Source organism: Corvus kubaryi, unplaced genomic scaffold (assembly GCF_017639235.1).
Source record: "Corvus kubaryi isolate FWS band 111438036 unplaced genomic scaffold, C.kubaryi_AGA036_p1.0 37264, whole genome shotgun sequence".
NCBI lineage: Eukaryota > Metazoa > Chordata > Aves > Passeriformes > Corvidae > Corvus > Corvus kubaryi.
Window position 1 is genome coordinate 3,294,995 of NW_024581079.1, and position 23,147 is coordinate 3,318,141.

The 23,147-nt window shown below is 52.3% G+C and overlaps 2 protein-coding genes across 8 annotated transcripts in view; one reads left to right on the forward strand and one right to left on the reverse strand.

The window, feature by feature from the left end:
• Positions 1 to 11: 11 nt before the first annotated feature.
• CUNH3orf70 (chromosome unknown C3orf70 homolog) lies at positions 12 to 20,721 on the forward strand. The gene is made up of 2 exons (XM_042024717.1): positions 12 to 353; positions 17,592 to 20,721. The coding sequence occupies exons 1-2, from the start codon at positions 176 to 178 to the stop codon at positions 18,143 to 18,145; spliced, it is 732 nt and encodes a 243-aa protein (XP_041880651.1). The 5' UTR covers positions 12 to 175; the 3' UTR covers positions 18,146 to 20,721.
• Positions 20,722 to 21,550: 829 nt separating this feature from the next.
• The window catches only part of VPS8 (VPS8 subunit of CORVET complex), a 68,610-nt gene continuing 67,013 nt past the window's right edge, over positions 21,551 to 23,147 (reverse strand). For 3 of the 7 annotated variants that reach the window (XM_042024721.1, XM_042024722.1, XM_042024719.1), the window contains 2 exons: positions 22,901 to 22,981; positions 21,551 to 22,332 (listed from right to left, as the gene is read on the reverse strand). In XM_042024721.1, coding sequence (XP_041880655.1) covers positions 22,102 to 22,332; positions 22,901 to 22,981 — 312 coding nt within the window. In that variant the 3' untranslated portion in view covers positions 21,551 to 22,101. The remainder of the gene's footprint in view (positions 22,333 to 22,900; positions 22,982 to 23,147) is intronic. The other 4 variants (XM_042024725.1, XM_042024723.1, XM_042024724.1 and 1 more) reach the window with 3 other exon arrangements.

Consider the following 23,147-nt stretch of genomic DNA (forward strand, 5'->3'; position numbering starts at 1 on the left):
TGCCCGCGGCGCTGCCCCCGCGGCGCTGGGCGGGCGGGCGGTCCCCGCTGCGGCTCGGCGCCTTCTCCTCCTCCTTCTCCTCCTCCTCGTCCTCAACCTCCTCCGCCTCCTCCTCCTCCTCCTCCTCCTCCTCTGGCCGCTGCGGCGCGGGGGCTGCGGGCGGAGCGGCGGCGCCATGAGCGGGGCGGCGGCGGCGGCGAAGAGCGAGAAGCTGGACGAGGCTCAGGCGCTCGCCCGCAGCTGCGCGGGCAGACCCGACTTCCAGCCCTGCGACGGGCTCTCGCTCTGCGCCACCCACAGCCACGGCCGCTGCTTCCGCCTGCACTGGTGCTGCCACCTGGGATGGTGCCACTGTGAGTGAGGGGCGAGGGCGCGGGCGGGGGCGCGCGGTCCCGGCCGTCCCGAATGTCCTGTCGGTCCCCGCGCGCTGCCTCACCGCCCGTCCCCTTCTGTCCCGTCTCGTCCCGTCCCGCGGCCGGGAGCAGCCCTCTCCCGGAGCTGTCCGTGCCGAGGCGGCCCCAGTGGGACCCTGACCTCGGGCGCTGCTCCCGGAGGGGCGGTAGCAGCGATGCCCGGAGAGTTCTCTTGGGGCCTGCGGTCCCAGTTCCCCTCGCCCCCGTGAGCCGGCCGGAGGGTGGGCTGTGGCATTGGCTGGGCACCACTCTCCTTCGTACCAGCCACTTCATTCTCGGTGCTTATGGTTTTCTTTTTACAGGCATAAACCCTTTTGAGCAGAGAGGTAACTGCTTTAGGCTATATATAGCAGATAGCTTCAAAATCCAGTGTTGAGCCAACTCTGGTGAAAAGGCGCCCAACGACTTTAATATTGGTATTCAAGATCCTGATGTATCTAATCATGGAGGCTGAGATTGAACTGTGGATGTCCAAACATAGTTTGATGAATAATTAATCACGTAGAGCCTTGAAGAGCAGGCTTTCCCAGCAGCGTGTTGATGCGAGGTCAGGAAATGGTGATGGAGCCATGCACTTGGGTCGTGTTGGGTTCTGGAGATCTTAAAGCCTGGATGATCAAGGTTAACACTGGACCCTTATGTGAACGTTACTTGGTGCTGCTGAAGGTGTTCCTGGACTCCTGACATCCCATTCTCCTTTTAAATCCATTGCCATTGCCATCTTTCCTTGTAATTTAGTCTCCTACACGGATTCCCCTTCACAGGCACTTTTTGCAAATTTTGTTTCACGGGGAAAAGGGGCTGCCCCAAAAGCCAGCTTTTGTTTGGATGCAAGCTTTTATATCAATTAAATACTCATTTCAGGAATTTTGCCTTGATTTGGGGCTCATTTGAAAGCAGTTCAGGACAAAAGATTTTCTTCTGTCTGTGCCCTCAGTACTGTGTGGCACAACTGTCTGTGTGAGAAGGTGCCACAGTACCTGCTGCACAGGGAGAGGGATGTCGCACTGGTGTTTGATTGATATCACAAAGGCCCTCAAATTATGACCTAGATTCTTCCCAACCTTTCCCTGGTCTCAGTTATTTGTGGTCACCATCAAGATATATAAACTTATGAGCACTCTGGAGTACAGGATCAGGGCTCAAAGTGGTGCTTATAAACTGGAGATGTTACCCAAAATGATCTGGGAATGTTCCTGGCACTGGGAAGTCAAACATGGAGCTGGGAACACCTGGAGAAGCGACATTGCAGAGAGGGATCTGGGGATTAGGATGGATCACAAACTGCCTGTGCGTCAGCAGCGGGAGGTCTGTGAGGCAGAAAAGCCAAACCCAGAACCCCAGCCTTTGCTTTGGGATGCATTACCAGGAGCATGGCAAGTGTGCAATTTAATTAGTCTCTTCAGCTCAGTGATGAGGAAACCAGGCTGATGGGCTGAGCTTTGGGTGTTGCGCTTTATAGAGCAGTAGGAGAATTGGGGAGGAGATTGCGGAGATCAGCTTAGAAAATATGCTTTACAAGGGGGTGCAAAAGGAAGGGTTGTTTGGGCTGTAAAAGATTGAGGGAGGGAGAAAGGAAGGGAGGAAGGAGGGACGGATGATGAGCTTTGCAAAGTGTAAGGCAGCCCTTGCAGAGAAGCTGTGTTTGAGTCCTGCTCTGCACAGATGTGGCAGATAACCAGGTATCCCTTACCTGTGACAAGGAGAGTTTAGCTTTGGATACTGGAAAACATCGTAACTAGAAAGAGAAAGGAAGCAGGGGAACAGAGTACTTGAGAAGGTGAGGAGTCACGGTCCTTCAGGGAAGGCTTAGAATGGTGTGTCTTAGGCATTACATGGAGCTGCTTCCCTCTTGGAAAGACCACTTGAGATCCCATCCAACCCTTTGCTTCCGTGTGGCAATTGTAAGATTTAAAAATAGTTATAGCATTTGCAAGAAGTACAGACTTCCTTCTCAATCCCTCCTTTATGGCTAAGGAAACATTTGGATACCTTTGCCTCATGAAACCAGGATTTTAAATGGAAGATTTTAAGGGAAGTCACACACTTCATTGCCTTGTTTAATCTTCTGAAAGCCATGGAGAAGCGCGGTCCCTTCTTGCCCCTCATTTCCTAATGCAAATTTCAGAGCTAAGGATCTCTTTGTATCCTGCTCCTGTGGAATGAGTTGAGTTGGACTTAAAGGGGGTAAGAATGAGGTCTATAATGGGAAATTGTATAGAGGTCAGAGATGTAATTAAACAGCATTGGGAGTTATCTCCCATAAACACAGTGCTGTAATACCGACTTGGGAATCCTCAGAGGGTTCTTGAAAGTGCTTTTCTGTGACTCTTAAGAGCTGTATTGGGGTACAGGAAGCTCTACATCAATTAAAAGGGCCATTGAAGTATTATTTTCCATCAGTGGCCAAGGTCCTGGAGAATGTCAGCTCAGTTAAAGTGCACTTACACTGAGAAATTACAAACACTCACCATGCCATGATGAGGAGATCGTCTCCTCATGTGTATTCAGGATCACATCTGCTTACTTCAGTGACAGGAGCAATTTAGCGTTGCAGAGCCACTTGGCTATGGAAGGAATAATTGAGAAAGAACCCAGTCTGAATTCCCCAAAGCCATTGAGGTTGGCATGCTCGGAAGTGAGCAGTACTGTAGGCGCTCTCTTTACCTCGGATGTTTCTCTGTCCGTAAAATGGCAATAATAGCTGGCAGGGAGACTGTTCGGTGTATCCAACAGCTCCGAGAGCCTCAGCTGCCCTGCGTGCCTGCATGACTTCTGTGTCTAAGCCTGGAGTTTATTTTAGGTCCTTTTCGGTCTGTTTCAGCCTCGGTGGGGAGCAGATTTGCCTGTGTGGTGTTTTTCTAAAGCGCGTCCGTGCCTGGGGAGCTCTGAACGCGGGGACAGCCTCCGTAAGAAGGGCGTGAAGAAGGCGCAGGACGGGTGTGCCCGGGGAGGCTGCGGTGGGAGGGTGCTGGGCTGCCTCGGCTGCCGCTGGAGCCGCCGGGCTCTGCCCGGGAGCGCCGGAGCCCCTCGTCCCTGCTGCCGGAGCTGTCCGCAGCATCCTGCCCTGGCTGCTGCCGGGAGGCTGTGCCGGCTCCAGCCTCCACGTGGAAGCAGGTTGAGGGCTCAAGCCTCGGAGTCCTTTTCCCAGCAGGGAAGAAGGCGTTGGCCCAGGAGGTGGCTTTGACTTCAGCCCCTGTGTTTTGTCCCACGTTTCTCCTCTGTGCCCTGTGTGCATGCCCTTTGCCAGGGTGGCAGCCCCCTGTTCACCTTCCTCCCATCCCCTCTGACAGCCTAGTGAGGTTTAGTTTATTAGATGCAAGCTGAGAGCCGTAAATTACTCTGATCTACTTTTTCCAGAGCTGGAGAAAACACGCCAGAGGCAGGTCTGCAGCAAGGTGCCTGCCTCCCTTTCCTCACCTCGGGATTTCCACTGCAGCTGTGATTTGCACTGATGCTGGCTGTGAGGCTGCTGGCTCTGAGGTGGTACCTGCTTATGTCAGAAGGGATCAGATCCTCGGGGTTTGCATCCGTCCTGACCTGACAGCAGGATTTTGACTGTGTTTTGCTAATTTTACTTCCTAAGAATTAGCTGTGAGAGAAGACATCAGGCTTGATACAATTCAGAGCATTCTGTTGCGACTGGGTTCATTTGTGATCTGAATATCTTGCATTCTGTTAAACACCCTGCAAACCCCTCGGTACATTATGCTGCAATTATCAATAATACATGATGAATCGTGGTTCCACAGCAGTTGCATCAATAGACAGTAATTGTGCCACCTTGTATTAGCCTTTCTGTGCTTTTTTTTCCCCTCTGATTCAGCATCAAAAGAACAAGCTTTTAGCTCCTTAAAGCCTCTTGCATATCTTATATTGAAAAGTAAATGCAGCAAATAAATTTCAGTCCCACCACTTTTACAGGTTCAGCTGTTTGGACCCTTTACAAGAAAACAAACCAAGCATGGGGAAAGCGTGAGATCTCCATTTGGTGGCCAGGAAGGGAGCACAGTTGCCAGGCTCAGGCAAGGAACAAGATCGTGGTGGCAGGAAAGGTTTTAAAAAATGCACCTGCTCCCTGATCCTTGCAGTTTGCTAGGTGATGGATAGCACCTGTAAGTGTGCCTTGGAGTAGCTTCCCCCTTCCTGGCACGCATCACACATTATGCCACTGTTAGGCTGGAGTTTGCAGCCAGACCTGGCAGGTGCTGCACAAGGTCAGGCAGGCCTGGCAAGAGATCCAAGGAGCTGTCATTTTTCATCCAAGAGGAGAAAATGGGTTTGTGTGATGGGTGGCATGCCACAAAGGGCACGTGTTTTCTGGGTGATTTTGGGGAGAAGGGCTTCTCTAAGTTTGGCCATGCCAGCAGTATTCTGGGGATGTAGAACTAGAGTATATTTACATGTGTTGTTCACCTCAACAGGCAGCTCAGGGTTTCTCTTGGCTCTCAGAGCTCCATTGCTTCCTCATGGTGTCTGAGGGCACCCAGCAGAGGCACAGTCCATGTGGCTGGGGTCTCATCGGTCCCAGCTGTGTGCTCACCAGGGGAGGGGGGGTTATCCCTTATCCATTGCCCACAGCTGCAGCCAGGGAACAAGGTAAATCAGCACAGTCACTGTGCACCTGGGTGTGCTCTGAGCAGATACTGCTGCTCACATGCTTCTCTGCTTGAATCACTAGTGGTTTTCTTTTATAACATTTTAAAATGAAAGAATAAAATGTCTGTCGCACAAAGCTGGTGAAAGTTCTCTGTCGAGGCCATCCTCGATTAAACCTCTTCCAGGGAGAGCAATGTGGTGTGTGTCCATGGCAGCTCCTGCCTGCTCTCTGGCAGGGACACACCTGGCCCAGGTGCAGGCATTTCCCCCTGCCACACAGTGATCTGTGCAGCATTTCCGTGGCTCTGTGCACACCAGCAACATTTCCAAGGTGTCTCTCCCTCTCTCCAGCGACAGAAGCCATCAGCAGGGGCTCTGACAATCTCCCAAGCCCATGTAATTATTCAGACCCCAGTCTGCCTGTGGGAACTGTGAACAGGGAATCAGTGAGGCAGCCCTGCTTTCCTTGACAGAGCTGGTAAGTGAGCTGAGATGGTATGGGGAGGAATTCAGGTGCATCCTGATAGGGCTTGGGGGTCTAAAGAGGAGCTGTGCCTGCCTGCAGCCAGCATCTGTTGATCCCTGCATGTTAGAGGGGCAGCCGCAGCCCTGGGACGCTCTGCAGCACAGCATACACTGTCCATCTCCAAAAGCCTTGCTCTTGTTCCAGTGGGTTTTCCTTACGTTGGGTTTTGGTGGCTGCAAAACTCATTTCCACGTCCAGGAGGGAGCAGAAGGGCAGCAGTGTTCTGGTGCTCTGTGTGTGTCCCTGTCTGCAGATGGTGATGTGGACTGGAGCTCACTGGAAGCAGCCAGTGGTGATGGCAGCTTGAATTTCTAGCAGTACTGTTCTACAGGGCAAAACTACATCCTGATGACTGATTCATTGGATAAACAGGGAAAGGGAGTTGTAACATGCTTATGTTTGAAATTCTGAGTGTTTGAAGGAGCTCATACATTTTTCTTCATGGAAAACTCTGTCTAAAGTGGAGTTGAGCAGTGGGGCTAGGAGCTCTAGGGCTGGGAATTTCCAGAAAACATAGCTTGGTGTAGAGGGAGAATAACCACAAATCCTGGGAAAAATAGGCATTTTTAATTTACTTCTGCTGTGAAAAGGATTTGAACATTCATCCGGTTAAGTCCATGTATCTGGACAGAATGTTTGTGCATTATGTGGAGTGCCAGGCAGGAGCTGCAGAAAGGTGAATGTTGCAGCTTGTAATGGGAAAAGACTTTTAATGAGGATTTGTTGCCTGTGGCTGTGCAAGATCTTCTCTTCACCTGTATTTTGAAGAGCTATGATATTCCAGCTTCGTTTCACTAAGCTGTACACAACCAAGGAAAGAATGTCAGCTTAATATATTCTGAAGTTACTCTAAGGAAAAACACTGCCAGTTTTTATGGGTGCACCATCCCAGACCCGGATGGCATTTTGTTCCTTGGGTTTTAGTTGCAATCTGGAAATCACAGTATGAATGTACCATTGCTAAGAGAACCCACATGTGTCGATCCGTTGTACCCTGTGGGAATGTCAGTGCCTCTGGAAGAACCTACTGGCATTCATTTTGAATCCTTACTATAATGTTTAGAGACATGCATGTTCTATTATTATTAACAAAGGCCCAGATATCACTTAACAGAATTAGACCACAGGAAAATCTCTGAATTCAGGCTACTTGCTCAGTGTGTCTCGTAGGACTAACTCTTGAACAGCTCATACGTGATTGAACAGAAATCACTGCACTTCTTTCTCCAGAAGTCTAAGAAAAAGGGACCTGTGTACCAAAACACTTCCTGCCAGCCAAAAACTCTTTGTCATGCATGACTATGAGGCTGTTCTGTAATCTGTCTGTCCACCTGAGAGGCATAATTCACAAAGGATTACATCTGCTTGCCCCAAACTCAGTGATCTGCTGGTAAGAGCCTCTGAGAGCAGCAGATAACTGACACCTTTCCTCTGTGGCTGCTTGAAGGGTTGAGTGCTGGTTTTGTGAAGCCTGAAAGGACAAGGCTGGGGATGCTTCCTACCAGAAGCAAGTACTTCTGAAGAAAAAGTTTATTAATCTTGTGTCTCGTCAGCTGGTGGGGTTGTCTGTGAATTCAGGGTGTCCTGAATCCTGCACGGTGAGGGCTGGGCCTGTGCTCCTGCTCAGGGGGCTTCCTGCTGATGAGAGGCTGCTGGCACTTTTCTCACTGCAGAGGAACAGCCTAAAGATAAAATCTGCATGGAGCTCAGTGCCTGTGGCGAGCATGTGGCTTCCTTCCTGGACTCTGCAGGTGAGGGAATCTGTTTGCCAGCTTGAATCTGCGAGCCTGCTTAATGCCAGTGCCCGATGCAAAAGTGCCTGCTGTCACATCATCCTCCCTCTTGTGGTTCTTGACGGATGTTTCATGGGTCTTAAATGGCAGCCTGTGGTCATAGCCTTGTATTGTCCCACGAGACTGAGTCACGAGATTGTCGTCGCTGTGACTTCCATCCTGCGGGTCTGCAGAGCTGACACTGCTCAGGTCTGCTGGAAGCACTGAGAGGCCTCTCAGGTGCTTGGCACAGGACCTCCAATTTCCTGGCAGCACCTGTGTGCTCATCAGGAACACGTTTTGTCGCCGCTCGTGTTGCTGCAACCAGCAGAGCTGGGCTTGTAGAGCAGGGGCATCTTGGGGTGTTCTTATGTAATGGCTCTCAATTTAACCAGTGCTGCTGTACACTTCATGACTCACTGCCAGCCTTGGTAACTTACTTCTGCACACTGGTGAGGCTCTACTAGAAAACTGTGTTTCTATAAAGAACAAAAAGCAAAATGCTTTACTCACAAACAGTGTAAGATGTTCCTGAACGAGAGCTGTGACAGTGTGGGCTTAGCTGCTGATGGATGGCACAAGCTTATACTAATGCAAAAGCTGGTTGACAGTAGATTGGATTCCAGGTAGAGCATCTCTCTCTCTGCATATAAAGTTATCCTGGTTTAATGTGTTGTGGTTTTTCTTCTAGCACCTCCATGAATTTATCTGCCCACAAGATACAGGGTATGTTTTCATAATGGCTTTGATTCTTCCACTAATCAATTTTTATGTAGTGACTGATCACAGAACTCAAGAAGTGCAGTTCGTGCAATTTGGAGATTTTTTTGGCGATAGTTGAGTATATTCACGTAGATGGAAGTCAAAAACCTACTGGGAGAGTGAAAACTGATTGCTTGGCAACTGGGCCTTGTTTTTAACATATCCATACTTTAATTTAGGCCACGTAACAGTTGGAATTTATACATAACCTATGTTGTAAAACTATTTCAGCAAGAGGCATGCATTTGTATTCTTGTTCTCACTGGTGGCTGCGGAGCTCGAGAGCCCACACGTCTGCTCTCGAGGCTGCTTGTTTGGTTGTGTACTTGCACCCAGCTCTGAAATGACTCCCTGCTGTGCCCAGCTCTGTGCCAGGCTCTGGCTGTCCCTCTCCCTGCCACATGATGCTGGTACTGGGATTCCAGGCAGGATGCTTGCCTGCTCCATGCTGCGTGGCTGCCTGGTTGGATTTCAGTGCTTTCCTGAGCCTTTTCAGAGCTTTCCTGAGCCCCACTCCAGGTGTTTGCACTCTCACTCACTCACTCCCTCTCTCCCTCCCTCCGTGTCCCTGGTCTCTTGTGAAAGGTTGGAACAGCATCAGGTGTGGCAGGGTGGACTGACCAGCTCCTGCAGCCTTCCTGCAGCCCACCAGCATTAGCCCAGCTGTAGGCAGGGCAGGTGGAGGGAAACACTCACCTTTTGCTTTGTTTTTCCTCCCTGTGCCAGTAGACCTTGATCTGCTGGCACAAGAGCCATTCTCCAGCTGGTCCTGTGGGATCTTGACTCTCTGGATGTGAAGCCAAGGGCGATGCTCCCACCTCTGCCAGCACTGGCTCACTGTGCCACAGCAGAGAGCTGTGTGTACTCCCAGCTCCGCTGTCCAGGTGCTCCAAGTCGCTTGCCTGCAGTGGCACTGTGTGACACAATGGCTTGATGTGATACCCACCTGCTCCACCTCCAGTGGTGGTACTTGAGCTTCTGTTTGTTCATGCAGAGCATTGCTGGATCCCCCCCCACTCCAATGGGAGTGTTGGTGCCCATACTTGCACTCCTCAGCTCCACGTGGTGGCGTGTTCTGGGCGAAAGCAGGGAGAGCAGTCCTTTAAATTCCCCAGAAATGGGTGCTTGTGGTAGAAATAGCTTGGTTTGAATGGTGTGTGAATGGAGATGTGCATGAGGCACCAGCAACAGCACTGGGATGAGGGTTAAAAGAGTGTGTTGGGAATAAGGACCCTGTTCCCAGCACTGAGGAATGTGTTGCTGTCCAGCCTGAAGGCTCCTGCTCCCACACAGCCACTGCACGGATGATGTGCCAGCAGGAGATCCTGGCTCTGGCCACAGGAAGGGAGCAGCACAGGTACAGCACATCCCATGGGCCATTGCTTCTCCAGTCAGCCACCAGGAAAACTCTGTGGCCACAGAGATGCATCTATTCCAAGCTGCAAAACCCAACCTCCTGCCCCAGCTGTCCCCTGTGGGTGCAGAGTGCAGGTCTTTGGAGAGGACTTTTCCTTCAAGGGCCTGGTGAGCTGTTCTGCTTGTTTGAGAATTCCCAAGAAAGCATTGCATCACATGCAGAAGCTCTGGGTGCCCCCTGCAGCACCTGGAAGACAACTGGATCTTGTGCCTCCAGTGCCTTTGATTGCCAGGCAATGCCATGGTTTTCTGGGTAGTTTGACATGGAGCTGTGCTTATGTTGCTTTGTTTCCATATCAGCACACTGACTGGCTGCATGGAAACCATGGGCTGCTGAAGCTTGAGCAGATGGTGCACAGGGATGGGGTTGTAGAATAAATATTTAGCACTAAGCCATTTTTTTGCTATTTTCTCTACTGAATTTTAAAAATATCTAGTGTAACTTGGGGGATAAAATTTCTCAGGGGAATGTGTAAGAAGTGGCTGTTCTGGCCTTTGGGGGTGGGTTGGGAAGGGATGTTGGAAGATGAATATCCTTGGATTCAGAGCTTGGGTAGTGTTGCCCAGCTGCCATGCTGATGGATGTAACCAGGGCTGTGCCACGCTTTCCATGCCTGTGCTTCCGTGTTTTTGGAACCCAGCATGGAGCTGGGGTTAGGAGCACCTGTGGTATGGGTGACATTCTCCAGATACTGAAAGGAAAGAGCTCCTCCAGAACACACACGTGGTGTGTGCTGCTGCTCACTGCCTTTTTGGGTGCTGGTACTCTGTTCCCGTACAAGGGTTAGTGAGCAAATTCGGCCCCTGTAAGAGGGTTTATGGCTGCATGGAACATCCCTCAAGCCTTCAGGGTTGTTTTTGCTTTAAGTCCAGTAAATCCGTGTAAGCAGTGAGAGGGAAGAGCAGGGATGATGGAGGAAGCTCCAGGGTCTGTTTGCATTTAAGCGTTACCTGCTCTTAAGCTGATGTGCACAGAAACTCCTCAAAGGCTTAGACAGCTCACAGCATGTACTGTCATGATCCTTTTTGTATTTAAAACAGATCAAGACAAAAGGGCATTAAAATACAAATTTGATGAGGGAAAAACTTTCTGATTTTTTTCCCCCTCTGTGTTGGTTTCCTGTGAAAAACGTCGAGTCAGGGGCTGGCACAGCTGTCTGGCTGCACAGCAGGGAGGGAACACCGCTCCTCCACAGGAGAGAGCTGGCAGCTGTATGGAATTGCTCCTGGGCAGCCACTGCCAAAACATTGCTGCACTGGTTCTTCCCTGTGCTTGGCTGGGGTCTGGAATGGGATGGACTCATTAGTGCTCGGATGGAGGTGCTTCTGTGCGAAGGAGCCCTTTGCAGTGATACATTCCTGTTAGGGCAGAGCCTGCCAGCCCTTCCTGCTGCACTTCCAGCCTGCTCAGGTCCTGCTGCGTGCCTTCTTTTTCTGTTGTTCCTTTGCTGAGTTGATTTGTGCCCTTGGAGTCTCTTCTGTGATCCCTTACTGGGCCTTCTAGTTCTGCCAGAATTCCTGCAGGTATGCGGAATGTTCTGTTTGCATTCCCCACACTAGAAATTTGTTTGAGCAATCTCAGTGCTTTTTCAAAGTTCTTCGGACAAAGTGCAAGGCAGAAATATCACTTGCACCGAGGTGCTGCATATCTTTATCTACGAGACTTCTTCAAGGTGGACAATCATTTCAGTTTTGCATTATTATAACCACCAATGGCCCAGTTCAGCTCTCCTTGAGCCTGTAAATCTGGCAGTACCTCAGTGTCCTGAAATGTTTTCCATTTCCTCTGGTGGCTCATTCCACATCTTACGGTCACCACACAGCCCGTATGACGTGATGTCTGTTCCACACATCACAAAGAAGTGCAGGCTGGGCGAGCAGTGGGGTTTTTCACATGTGCCATCTGTAAATGTGCTCCAGGTTTCTCCTTCCAGTTGTTGTCGCCCCTCTGGAAAAGTCAGAACTGTGCTCTAAGTGTAGTTTGGAGTTGTGATAGTCCTCGGTGAGTATTTATGGGTAGGGCAACCTCTGTTTGCAAGGGTTTGTTGTTCCAAGCTGTGCATGTAACTGGAGAGAGGAGGAGGAGGAGGAAGGCCAGAGCAGTCATTTTGTCCACTGTTCAGCTGGCAGGGCTGGAAGGCAACAACCCCAGGTAGGTGCCCAGCCCACCATCACACTTCCCGATGGAACTCTGCTCTGCTGGGCACTTGGCAACAACAGGCGTGATGGGCACCTCCAGCAGGCTGAGGGTGCCGAGTGCCCTCCATAAACCTGTGGTGTGTTTAATCCAGGCTGTGCAGCGAGCTTTGCTTCAGTCAGTGAAGGAGGAAACCCTCCCCTGCCCCAAGGTTCTGCTGTGCCAGCGGTGAATCCATACCCGCTCCCTTCCCGTGCCCTCAGGCTGGGCTGGAGAACCTGTGCCACCCACTGCCCTGGGGGACCCTGGAAACCCAGGTGGGCGTGACAAGCTTTGTACTGTCCTGGGGCCGCTGTGCCACCGCCGGCGGCAGGGCACCCCTGCAGCTCGGAGCTGTGCCCACCTGCCAGACAGCTGCCACGGGCACTGCGCTTCCCCACAGCCAGACCCAGCTCTCCTGCCACGCCCAGGAGATGTGGAGCAAGTGCTGCTGGAAGAGCACTTGGTTGTTCTCCATCTCTTGCTGTGAGGAAAGCCAGTGCTCGAGAAGCTCAGCTCCGAGCTTTCCACACACAGAACAGCTGTGCAGGGAGCTCTCCTTGGAATAATGTGGAACCCCTCCAAGGCAGCGCTGTCTCCTGTCACACATGCATTATGAATGCTTCCTTTGCCTTCACTCCTTCAGAGCTGTGTGGTATTTAATTAGAGGGTTTTTATGTTCTCCAGAGTGGGACCAATTCCCCTCCCGTGTGAGCTGAATTTTTTGGCAGGGTTGCAAGTGGCAGTAGGAAAGTCTGGCACAGCTGGAGTGAGAATCCCCTTGGACTTCACAGGGGGGGATAGCTGGTGCTGTTACCCAGGTGTATGTTCGGGCAGCACCAAGTCACCGGCGTTTAGGGAGCAGCTCCCTGCTGGTGAACAGGACACCTCCCTCCCCACCCTCACTGGGGGCCTGTGGCAGCCATGGACTGTGCCCTGGGGTCACAGCTCCAGCCCCTCTGGAGCATCCACCACAGCCAAAGGCATGGAGATTCCATGGGACCAGAGCCAGTTCACCTTCAGCCCACCTCTGCCTGGGACTTCCACAAGTGCTCAGCCCACGTGGGAACAGTTCCTAAGCTGAGCCAGGCCACGTTCAATAGCCTGCAAGTAGCAGGTCTTCGTTAACCTTGCTGATTTTTGGAGATAGATGAGCTGGCAGATGGGAGGCTGTAGAAATATTTGTTCCAGCAGCTGCAAGGGGAAGAATACATATGAAAAAAAGATTTTATCTTTGAGTTAATAGATGTCTAAATGCCTTGCATGTGAACAAATACCCGTGGTACGTATTGCTGACTTAGACTCGTAAGATCCACAGCTCTCTCTTACCATTTTCTGAAGTGCAGTGCAATTCATGGTGTTATTTATTAGGACTAAGTCCTCCAAGGTAGCATCTTGAGAGGGTAAAACTGGAGAATTTATGAGAAACCTCCCTCCTGTAAGCTGGACTTCTTTTTTTTTTTCAATATGCCAAACACATTAATGAGTGTTAGAGGTAAACCAGAATGCTGGGATGGAGGGAAGTGGAAAAGAAAATTTTCCAGCAGCACCTCTGCTTATTTCATGGTTAAGTTATTTTGTATTAGCCACGGAAATTGCTGCTGTTTTGTGTCTGTTTGGTGAGGATGCATGCAGACTGCCCAATTAGCAAAAAATCAGAGATGTGACCTCGTGGCTTGTTTCCCAAGGCTTGGTTTGGGGTTTTGGAAGCAGGAGGCTCTCTAATACAGCTTCCAGTCAATCAGCCACGTTGTTCTGGTTAACAGTGCCACAAAAGTAAAAAATTTTCCGAGTTGCCTGAGTTTGCTGGAGGTGTGCAGGTGATGATAGAGCTCCCTGCTCTGCTGGATCCTGCCTTAGCCTGCTGGCAGGCTCAGTGGAGGCATGGAGCCAAGGCTTTGGGGAACAGCATCCATCCGATTTGGCAATAGAAATCCTATTCCTGTGCACAGAGCAACAGGGAGATGAGCACTGCCCAGCACTCACTTCCTTGGACATATTTGAATAGTTGTTCTGCAGTTGAGTACTGGCTGTAGCGTGTGCCAGGTCCCTGAGGATTTGGTTTGTGTGCTGGCACAAGGGCCAGCTGAAGAAACAGAGAAACAATCGTCCCTTTCTCGTTGTGCACAGGCTGCTGTCACTGCGAGGGGTCAGACAGAGGGGCAGTGATGGTGGGGGATAATGCCCCTAGCATGGAGCAAGCTTGGGGACAAATAGCCTATAGACCTGTTTCTGGGGTCTCTCATTTCATCCTCTCACCTGTCAGGCAGTGGCTGTCATGGACAGCCAAGACTTACCATGGCAGTCATTCTGGCAGAGCCTGATCTCACAGACACAGTTGCTGTTTCCAGGAGAGGAGCAGGCTCTTGTTTCCCCTGAGCCCTTTTGCCACGGTGGTGGAAGTGCAGAGCCAGAACTGTGACACCTCCTCACAGCAGCTCTTAAAGTGCACAAGAACTTCCCAGACTTCTGCAAATGCAGCAGATTTCTTTTCACAGGATTTGGAGTTTGTGTTTGACATGTGCAGTAGTTTTCGTTCACCGCCTTCCGCATAGGCAGTGGTGGGGAAGTGACCCAGGAAACAGCTTGGGATGAGGTGTCTTGTGTGACATCTGTATTTGTGCAGAACACTGTCATTTACAGGAGCGTTCATCAGCACAGAGCAGTCACAGAGTCCTTCAGCTGACTTGGAATAAATAGGCAGTAAGTTCTGAGCTAGTGTATTAAATGGGATGGATCAGAATAGGTGCTCAAAGTACTGTTCTATCACAGACTGTTGCCAGCTGTTCAGAGTCAGCAAAACTATTGCTGTTGATTTCCACGGGTGTTTGATCAGATTGAGATGGATTATAAGAGAACCTGGGGACTTGTGCTTCTAGGGGCATTTCTAGTGAAAAAGCCAGCCCTGGGAATCCTGCAAGCTGCAGGGGTGAGGGGCAATCTTATTTCTAATTTCTGCATTTATTTTTCATAGGCTGCATCCTGGCTGAGGTGTTTCCATGCATTATGTAGGGTGAGGAGTGGTAGCTGAGGCTGTGAGCACAGCATTGTCCGTGATCCAATCTGACAGCCCCAGTTCTGAGCACCTGGTCATGTTTTGACACAAGTTTAATCTGTCTAAAATTGCCTCTAAAAACAGCTAAGACGTGACAAACTTATACCAGAATTCTAAAGAAATGTAGAAATCAATTAACGTGGAAAATTCTCTTTGTTGTGTGTTGGCTGATTCCTGCTTTACCCTGGCAGAGCTTGTCCTTGGCACGTGAGGAACGTTCCAGCCCCGGAGGTCACACAGACAGGCTCTGAAATCCTGTGCTCAGGGAATGGCTGCTCTTTGCTCCTGCCCTGGAATTAGTGCCAGTGGAGCAGCCCGAGACACGCAGGAGCTGCTGCGGTGGAGGAGCAACCAGCTGAGCTCCAGCAGCTCCTTGGCTGCCCCGGCCGCCGCTCCTCTTCTTTTCCCAAAAGGGGAAAAACAAACACCAAAAAAGTCAAACTGAGGAGGCTTTGCTTTACCATTCCATGCCTGTGCTGTAAGCTTCCTCGGCTTAAATCCATTGCTTTTTATTCCCAACATCCTTCTGCCAGCACGTGGTGGCTGTTTTAAGTGGAAAAACAGAGTCCTCTTGTACAGACACCTTTGTTCTTCCTCCTGGTAAAATCTTCACTGGACCCTTCCTTGGACTCTTCAAACAGAGGTGGCACAGAATTGAGTTGAAGAAATATTTTTCACCAGTATCTGGTTTTATTTTATCATTGGTTGTCAAAGGAGCCCACACAGAAGCACTCCAAATCTATGGGTAAATAGAGCGTCATGGTTTCAGGCAAGGGCAGGCTGCACTTCAGTTTCCATGAGCTGAATTCATCAGACACTATCCCAGCCAGGAGCACAGTAATCATCAGCTGTGGGGCTTTGCAAGGCAGTGGCATATTTAATGTTCACTAATTTCACAGAAGGATTTCTGGGAAGCAGCAGATGGCAGGAAGCCGTGGGCTGCTGCTGTGGCTGTGAAGGTGAGGAGCTTCCTAGGGAAGTTCTGTCCACGAGATTTGAGAAACCTCCAAGGGACCCCATCGCTCAGAGACCGCCAGAACCACGGATCTGTGCTGGAGCAGTGAGAGCTGTGCTCTGCCTGTGGCTGGAGCACGCAGCTGCTGGATGCCAGCACTCATTCCTCTGAGTCACAGCAGGTTGAGGAACTCCACCATGGTAAAGAGATGGCAAGTGGAGAGGATGGCTTTGTGTTTTCTGTCATCCAGCCATAAGCAGACAGGAGAAAAGCTCGATTTGTTGTCACTGAGCTTTCCCCGTGGCTCTGTTAACAATTACCATTCCACAGATCGTAGGGAGAAAACACTGGAGGAGGTATTCGAGGGGAGCTGGTCAAAGCCATTCACACACTTCCCTCTGCTGCCAGCTCTGTCTGCGCTCTCCTCCCATGGCACACGGGTGGGCTCTTCCCTCGTCGTGCCTGGAGCCTCTCCCATGCTCCAGAGCTCTTCCTTCGGCTCCGAGGCCTTTCTGCTGTGCTCCCTGTCCTTGGGCTACGGGGCGTGGAAGTCCCAGCCGACTTTCCCACGAGCCTTCCCTTCCAACAGCACAGCGGGGTGGGAGAAGCCTTCCCGGTGCTCGAGGTTCCCGGTGACGTCCCGGAGCTGGCAGAGCTCAGGCTGTGCGTGTGCCCCGGCACAGCTCTTCCCAGGGCCGGGAGGGATCCCCAGCCTCGGGGGGATGCTCTGCTGCAGAGAGGCGCTGAAGGGGGAGCGAGCCCTTCCCTGGGGCTTGCAGCAACCTGGTCTGGCGGGATTGGAACTCCGTGAATCTTTAAGGTGCCTCCCAACGCGAGCCATTCTGCCATGTTCCAAAGGAGCGGGTGATTCAGGGGGAAAGGCTGCACCGACCTCTGAGCTGGAAACACACCAGCACTCAGCTTTCCTTAGTGCAGGAGCTTTCTGCCCCTCAGCTGGAGAGCTCCAAGCACCCGCACAGCCCCTCCGTGCTTTGGTGCCTTTGCTGCCTGTGCAAAGCAGGATCTGCCGCGCGTGCAGCGAAACTCTTCCGACAGCCCCACTACTCACAGGGCTTCTGGAAATTTGTGCTTTCCCACCGGATGAGCCCCTGGGGAGACATGAATCTTTCAGAGGCTTCATGCAAATAAAATGCAGCGGTTTACAGTCTTAGGCATAGCCTCGGGTTTCTCAGTTTTTCCTGACATAGTCCCAATTTTCTGCTCTCTTATTTATTTCTTTTAGTGAAGATGTTCAGTTCACACTTTGTTCTGCTCAATATAACCAACATAATCCTATTTTCTTACTACTTAACCAGATAATCAAGGTGCCAAAAGCATTTCTAAAGCTTGGAAATTCCCTTATTTTCTGCCTTAAAATTCTAGTTGTAGTCATGTATGAACTCCTGGTTTATAATATGGAAGAACACGATTTAGAAGAAACAAAGAACATGGAAACACATGCAAGGAGACTCACTGGAATAATAATGATGTATTAAAATTTTGATCATTGTAGCAAAGATGTAAGCTAGAACTTACATGACATGTTCAGTGGGGGGAAAAAAGCCTCTGAGAATCTCATCAGTTTCCTTTCTCCTAGAGGGTGGGGTGGGCAGATTTGGCATCTTTCCCCCTTCATGGCTATGGAGTTGTGCCCCTGGAGTAAATTCTCCAGAGTTAGTCATGTCCTACAGCTGTCCTCGAGGCAGGGGCAGGGAGAGGAGCAGCCCTGGGGTACAGGAGGCAGTGCTTACCTGCAGCATGAGGTGTCACAGGATCCATACCTGGAGAGGCCACAAGAGAAGCAGCGGCTGCTGCCAGCAGGGAACTCTTGGTGGTGTCCGAGGGTGTCAACGTCACCGCTTCGGTTCTGACTCAAAGGCAGCAACCTTTAAACGCTGCTCCTCTGTGTCCCCACAGGTAAATACGTCTACCAGCCCATGACGCCCGTGGAGCAGCTCCCCAGCACCGAGATCCCCGTCCGGCCCCGGGAGTCCCCCAACACCATCCAGATCTCGGTGTCGCTCACCGAGCACTTCCTCAAGTTCGCTCCCGCCTTCCAGCCGCCGCTGCCGCCCGAGGCGCCGCAGTTCTGCACCATCGCCGACCTGTTCATCGACAACTACCGCGTCAAGTGCATCAACGGCAAGATGTGCTACGTGCAGCGCCAGCCGCCCGCCCCGCACAGGGCAAAGCCCGACGAGGGCTCCGTCCGCAATGCCTTAATCACAAAGGAGAGCAATACACCAAAACCAGAGCACTGCTCGTCCCCCTCCAGCTCCGAGGACTCCGGCATCAACGCCGTGGGGGTTCACTACGTGGAGTCGTGTGACGAGGACACGGAGGGGGTGGCCGAGCTGAGCTCAGAGGAAGATTACAGCCCGGATAGCAGCTGGGAGCCGGACGAATGCCCGCTCCTGTCGCCCTCGCAATGCGAGATGGAAGTGATTGAGACTATAGAAACCACTGTGTAACCACACAAGTCGGCATCGGCTCAGTCCACTTCCTTCTCAGTAATGTTGCTTTTGTAGTATTTCTATTTTCCGTTTTTTCTGACAATCCCTTTTTTCCAGTGCACTTGATATTTCAGATTCCTGTCATGGGAGCGCGGTCACAGGACTTACATATGGTGAACTAGCAACAGCCTGAGCAATTTTAACACGTTCTCAGCCTGATCAGCTCTCCCACGTCTGCACGTAAGGTAGTGACAAATCTTAAGACTTTTCTAGCAGAAGTAGGCCCTTTTGTTGGTCTGGGTTACCCCCACACAGCTTCTCACACGAGGACGTGCCACTCGAGATGTTTCCACCTGTCGGGTTGTTGGCAGGGAGCCCTCAGAGCACGGGGGGTGCGTGCCTGGAGCAGCAAACCGAGGTGCCCTTACTCTTTCTCAAACAGCTACACGAGGCTTCTCCCGTCTCTGTCTGTCCTGGCGCCTTGTCCGGCCTCTTCCTGGTGCTGGTGTGACCCTTCTCCGAGGCTGTCGGCACCACGCTTCCAGCAGGTTGGAATGGCAGGCTAGAGAATGCACAAAGTGCCTCCAACTTTTCTCCAGGCTATGCACTGAGCAGCTGCTGAGGGTAGGCCAGGCTCTGAAATCTTCTGAGAAGGTAGCTCATGCTCTGCAGGGGGATGAGTTGCCTGAATCCAGCTGGTCCCTTTTCTCTGCCTGGATCTTGGGAAGGGGGTCTGGCTTTTGCAGGTGGGCAGGAGGGGGAGCAGGCAGAGGTGGGGCATGGCCATCTAACCAATACCACACTGGACTGGGGAGTACCAGGATAGGCGAAGGAAGCGACTACCTCCGAACACCCGCCCTTGGCTCCGCCTCTGCCTCCTCCTGGGCTCTTTGGTGCCGGACACTCAGGACCAAACAGCCTCAGGGCCTGCATTTGCCTGAAGAATAACAAAGTTTAAACGAACAGAATTCTACCAGCCACACCACTGTGTTGGCAGAGCTTGGGGACAGCGTGGAGATGCCCCTGGGAGGTGGCCCACGGGCTCGGAGGCGTGTGAGCTTGTTAAAATACAGCCTGAGGTCATCCTAGTGGAGAGAGGAGGCTTTGGCTCCTGCTCCGTGGCTCCCAGCCCAGGAGCAGGGTCGGAGCAGGGGACCCTCACCCGGCTGGTAGCGGAGCTGTCTCACAGGAGGTTCGGTTTCCGCCGCGCTTGAAGGAAACAAAAAAGTCGCTCTCAGATTCCAGCAGCTGCAGGGAGCTGGAGCCAGTAACTCCTGTGCTCCCGCAGCGCTACTGCCGTTCTTTGTGTAGTTGCTGTTTGCGTTTCAGAAGTCCCTGGTGAATCCAAGGCTGTATAAACGTGTACAGTTAGTGACTGATCCTAGATTATAGTCTGTGGTAGAGGATGGCTCATCTCTCACTGTATCCTGACAATGTGTTCCCACTTTTATACACTTTGTAATCAGTATCTTTAGAAGACATTTAGGCAACAGTGTGTGTCTGTGCACATGCACGTGTCTGGGAGTTTCCATGGGTGGATACACAGTAATGCTGTACTTTTTAGACTAAGACTTTCGGACAAAAATAATAGGTTTTATAGTTTTGATGACTTACATAAAAATGTGCAATGCTTGTGAAACAAGGAACTTGGGCCATTGCATGAACAGATACATTCTCACAAGGCACTTGAAAATACTCGGTTTTTCTGAGGGCATTTAAACAAAGGCTGTAGTAAAACTAAATAGGATTTATTTAATTTTTAAGGTCAGGGTTGTCTTTCTTGGCTAACTACAGTTTCTAACAACATTTTGGTGTCTTTGGACCATTCAGACACATTCCATAGGTAGAAGGAAACATATATAAACCTACAGCATTTATTCATATTTAACCTTTCAATTATAACCCAAGTTGAGAGCTGAATGAGCTCACTCTCCTGCCTGGCCTGGCTGAGCTTTCCTCCCGGAAAGAAGGTGGCTCTTCCTGCCCTGGGAACGGCTTCTCCTTCCCAGGCAGGATGGGTGGGCTGGCGCAGCAGGGCCTTTCCCAAGGGCAGGGTGCTCCTTGCCAGCTCTCCCTGGGGCACCAAGGGCAGGGAAGGTGAGCAGGACCCCCTGCCCGGCACAGCTCGCCTTGTTTGCAGGCGAGCAGAGCCGCAGCCCTGCCCGGGCACCGGCGGTGACCTCGGGGGTGCTGGTGGCAGACACAGCACAGGCCCCCTGTCAGGATCCATTCTTTCTTAACTGTAAGTAATTAGCAATACCCACAAGCTGTGAGTGTCTCCTACCCAGGATTTGTTCAGATGTCTTAAGCACAATAAGCTGCCTCTTCCTTCTGTTGTTCCTGGAAAATGTCAGCGGCGCTCTGGGGAGTGCCGGGGCTGCTGGCGAGGGCAGGCAGGGCCCAGCCGCGGGGATCTCCTGCTCCATCCCACAGCCAGCTCGGGATCGGGAACGCTCCCACGGAAACGGGGCTCCTTCCTTTGCACAAACCCGGGCGTGGCCGTGCCGTCGCAGCTGTGCCCTGGGCTGGCTGCTCCCCTTGCCAGGGAGAGGTGTGTGTATATTTCCTCTTGAATAAAATACTGAACAACTGGCCTTCTGCTTGTCCTAACTGCCTGCGTGCTTTCCATGCTACAGAGAAACATTCCCGGACTTCCAGCAAAGGAAGAGCTGCTTACAGCTTCAGATGGCAGCCCCGGAGCCAGGCAGAGAAGGGGAATACCCATGGGAGCACACCAGGCCCTGGAACGTGCTGGGGCTGGTGGGCAGCCTCATGGCCCAGCCTCAGGGCCCAGCCTCATGGCCCAGCGCTGGCTCACCTGGAAAGAGCTGCCCCAGCTGCTGTGTGGCTGCAGGCTGGACACAGGCCAGGGTAGTTCTGCTCATGGGCAGGAGGTGAGCACACAGGGCACCTCGGGCCCCAGGGCACTGCTCCTGCCCAGCTGAGCTCTGCACAACACCCGGTGCTTCTGTGTTCCTTGGAGGCAGCCGTGCTGCCCCACATTCCTGCCATTCTGCATGAGCCCTGCACCGATCAGCCACTGGAGTTCTGTGTGCAGGGAGAGCAACACCTGCCTGGTGCTGGGCTCTGGAAGCAGCTGGGACCCCGAGGGCACCTGGAAACACCCAAGTGCCAGCGCCAAAGAGAGCAGGGGGAAGAGACGTGTGTGTGACAGCACAGAAACCCCACCAATGCTGGGTTGCAGTGCTGAGAGCAAAGTGCTAAAGGTTCTGTGACCATCAGTGCCCTTCACACCCACCCTCTGGCCCTTGCAGCCCCCAAGGGCCTTTTACACGCACACTCCTCCCACCCCCAGCACAGGTACAGGTGAGAGGCAAGGTCTGAGCTTCACCCGCAGGCACAAGATGTATCCTACTCTTACCAGCAGCCCACTCAAAGAAGTGCAGAAGTCACACAGGAAAGTTCAACCAAGGGCCTCTTTAATGGGTTGGTAGAACACAGCATGTGCAGGTCAGTTTGCTCACACAGATGTGTTTTCCTGCATTCTTCAGCCTTCTCCAGGTTTGCCCATTCTGTGCCCTCCCACGATCCCATGAGACAGCAGGGCCAGGCCTTGCCAGAACAGCTGCTTTTAGCAGAATGTAGAGCTCAGGTGTGGCCCCCAGCCACAGAACCAGCACAGCACGGGCTCACGGGGGTTTCTGGGCACAGGACAGGCTCCTCCGGCAGGGCGGAGCTGACTCGGTTACTTGGAAAAGTTCTCGCTGCTGCCACGAGCCCCTGGGTCAGCACAGGCAGCCCTCCCTGTGCCTCAGCATGCTGGGGATTGGCCCGGAGTTCCAGCTTCCAGCCCAGCTGCCCCAGGGCTGCCAAAGCAGAGCCGGGACATCGCCCAGCTCCGACCCAGCAGTGCCCAGGGGGGCTCAGCACAGCGGGTTCTGGGAAAGGCGGTGTGGGGGAAGACCCCGTGCTGTGGTGGGAAGGCTCCCCAGCACCACGTCCCGGGAGCAGCGCTACTCCTCAGCCAGCGGAGGGGGCGTCAGGCGCAGCTGGAAGTTCTCGTTCTGGAAGACGCTGCTGGTGGCCGGGTCCCCGTGGGAAACACTGAGCAGCCCGTGCTTGTCACCGCCGCCGCCGTGGCCCCCACGCGCCAGCTCCGTCAGGAGAGCCAGCTGCGAGGAAATCCCGGTCACCCTGGGAACACTCCTGCACCGTACAGAGAGCCCCGGGCCACTGCGTCCCTGCTGCAGCGAGAGAAACCTCACCCCAGGTAAAGCCAAGGGCACAGATGGCACGGAGGGACCCTACAGAGCTCCGTGCAGGACACCAGTCCTCAACTGAACAACTCTCCAGGGGCCTTTAGGTTGCTTTAAAGTCACATAATTGAAAAACAAACCCAGAAAGAACTGAAAGTGCCACCAACCACAGCCAAAACAGGCAGGAGGCACAAAGAAAATGCCAGGGACAGAGGGAGCTGCGCTCTCCTTGGGACAGCACAGGCACAGGAGGAGGAGTGTTCGAGTGACTGTGGGAGCTGCAGTGTCTGGAGGGAAGCTTAGTTACAAACCCACAAAGGATCACCCCATGGACACTTGTCAGGCCCAGCCCCAAAGCCAGAGGCATTCCCATGGTTTCCCTGCCAGTGAATTCCCCAGCGTGGCTGCCTTGCAGTGTGCCACAGCCAAGTGCCAGCACTAGAGCAAACCCCAGAGAAAAGCCAGAGCCCTCGCTGCCAGTGCCAGTGTCTGGCTTGGCAATGTGAAAAACGCCCATCACCCGTTTAAAAGCAGAAGGAAAATGGGGGGTACGTACTCGGGAGGTGCCTCGGTTGAGTCGGCAGAGCTGGTCAAAAGCTTGGATTTGCTGAGGATCCAACACAGACTCTGAACTCATCTGAGGAAGAGTGAGAAAGTTACAGAAACCACACAGAGCAGGGTGTCAGGTTCCTGACAGAAATTAATTCCTGGGCCAGGAGCAGTCGGCCCACAGCCTGCTTGGGAGGCCTTTTTAGCCATCTTTGCCTTGGCATGAAGACACCATGTGCACCCCAGGTTTGGGG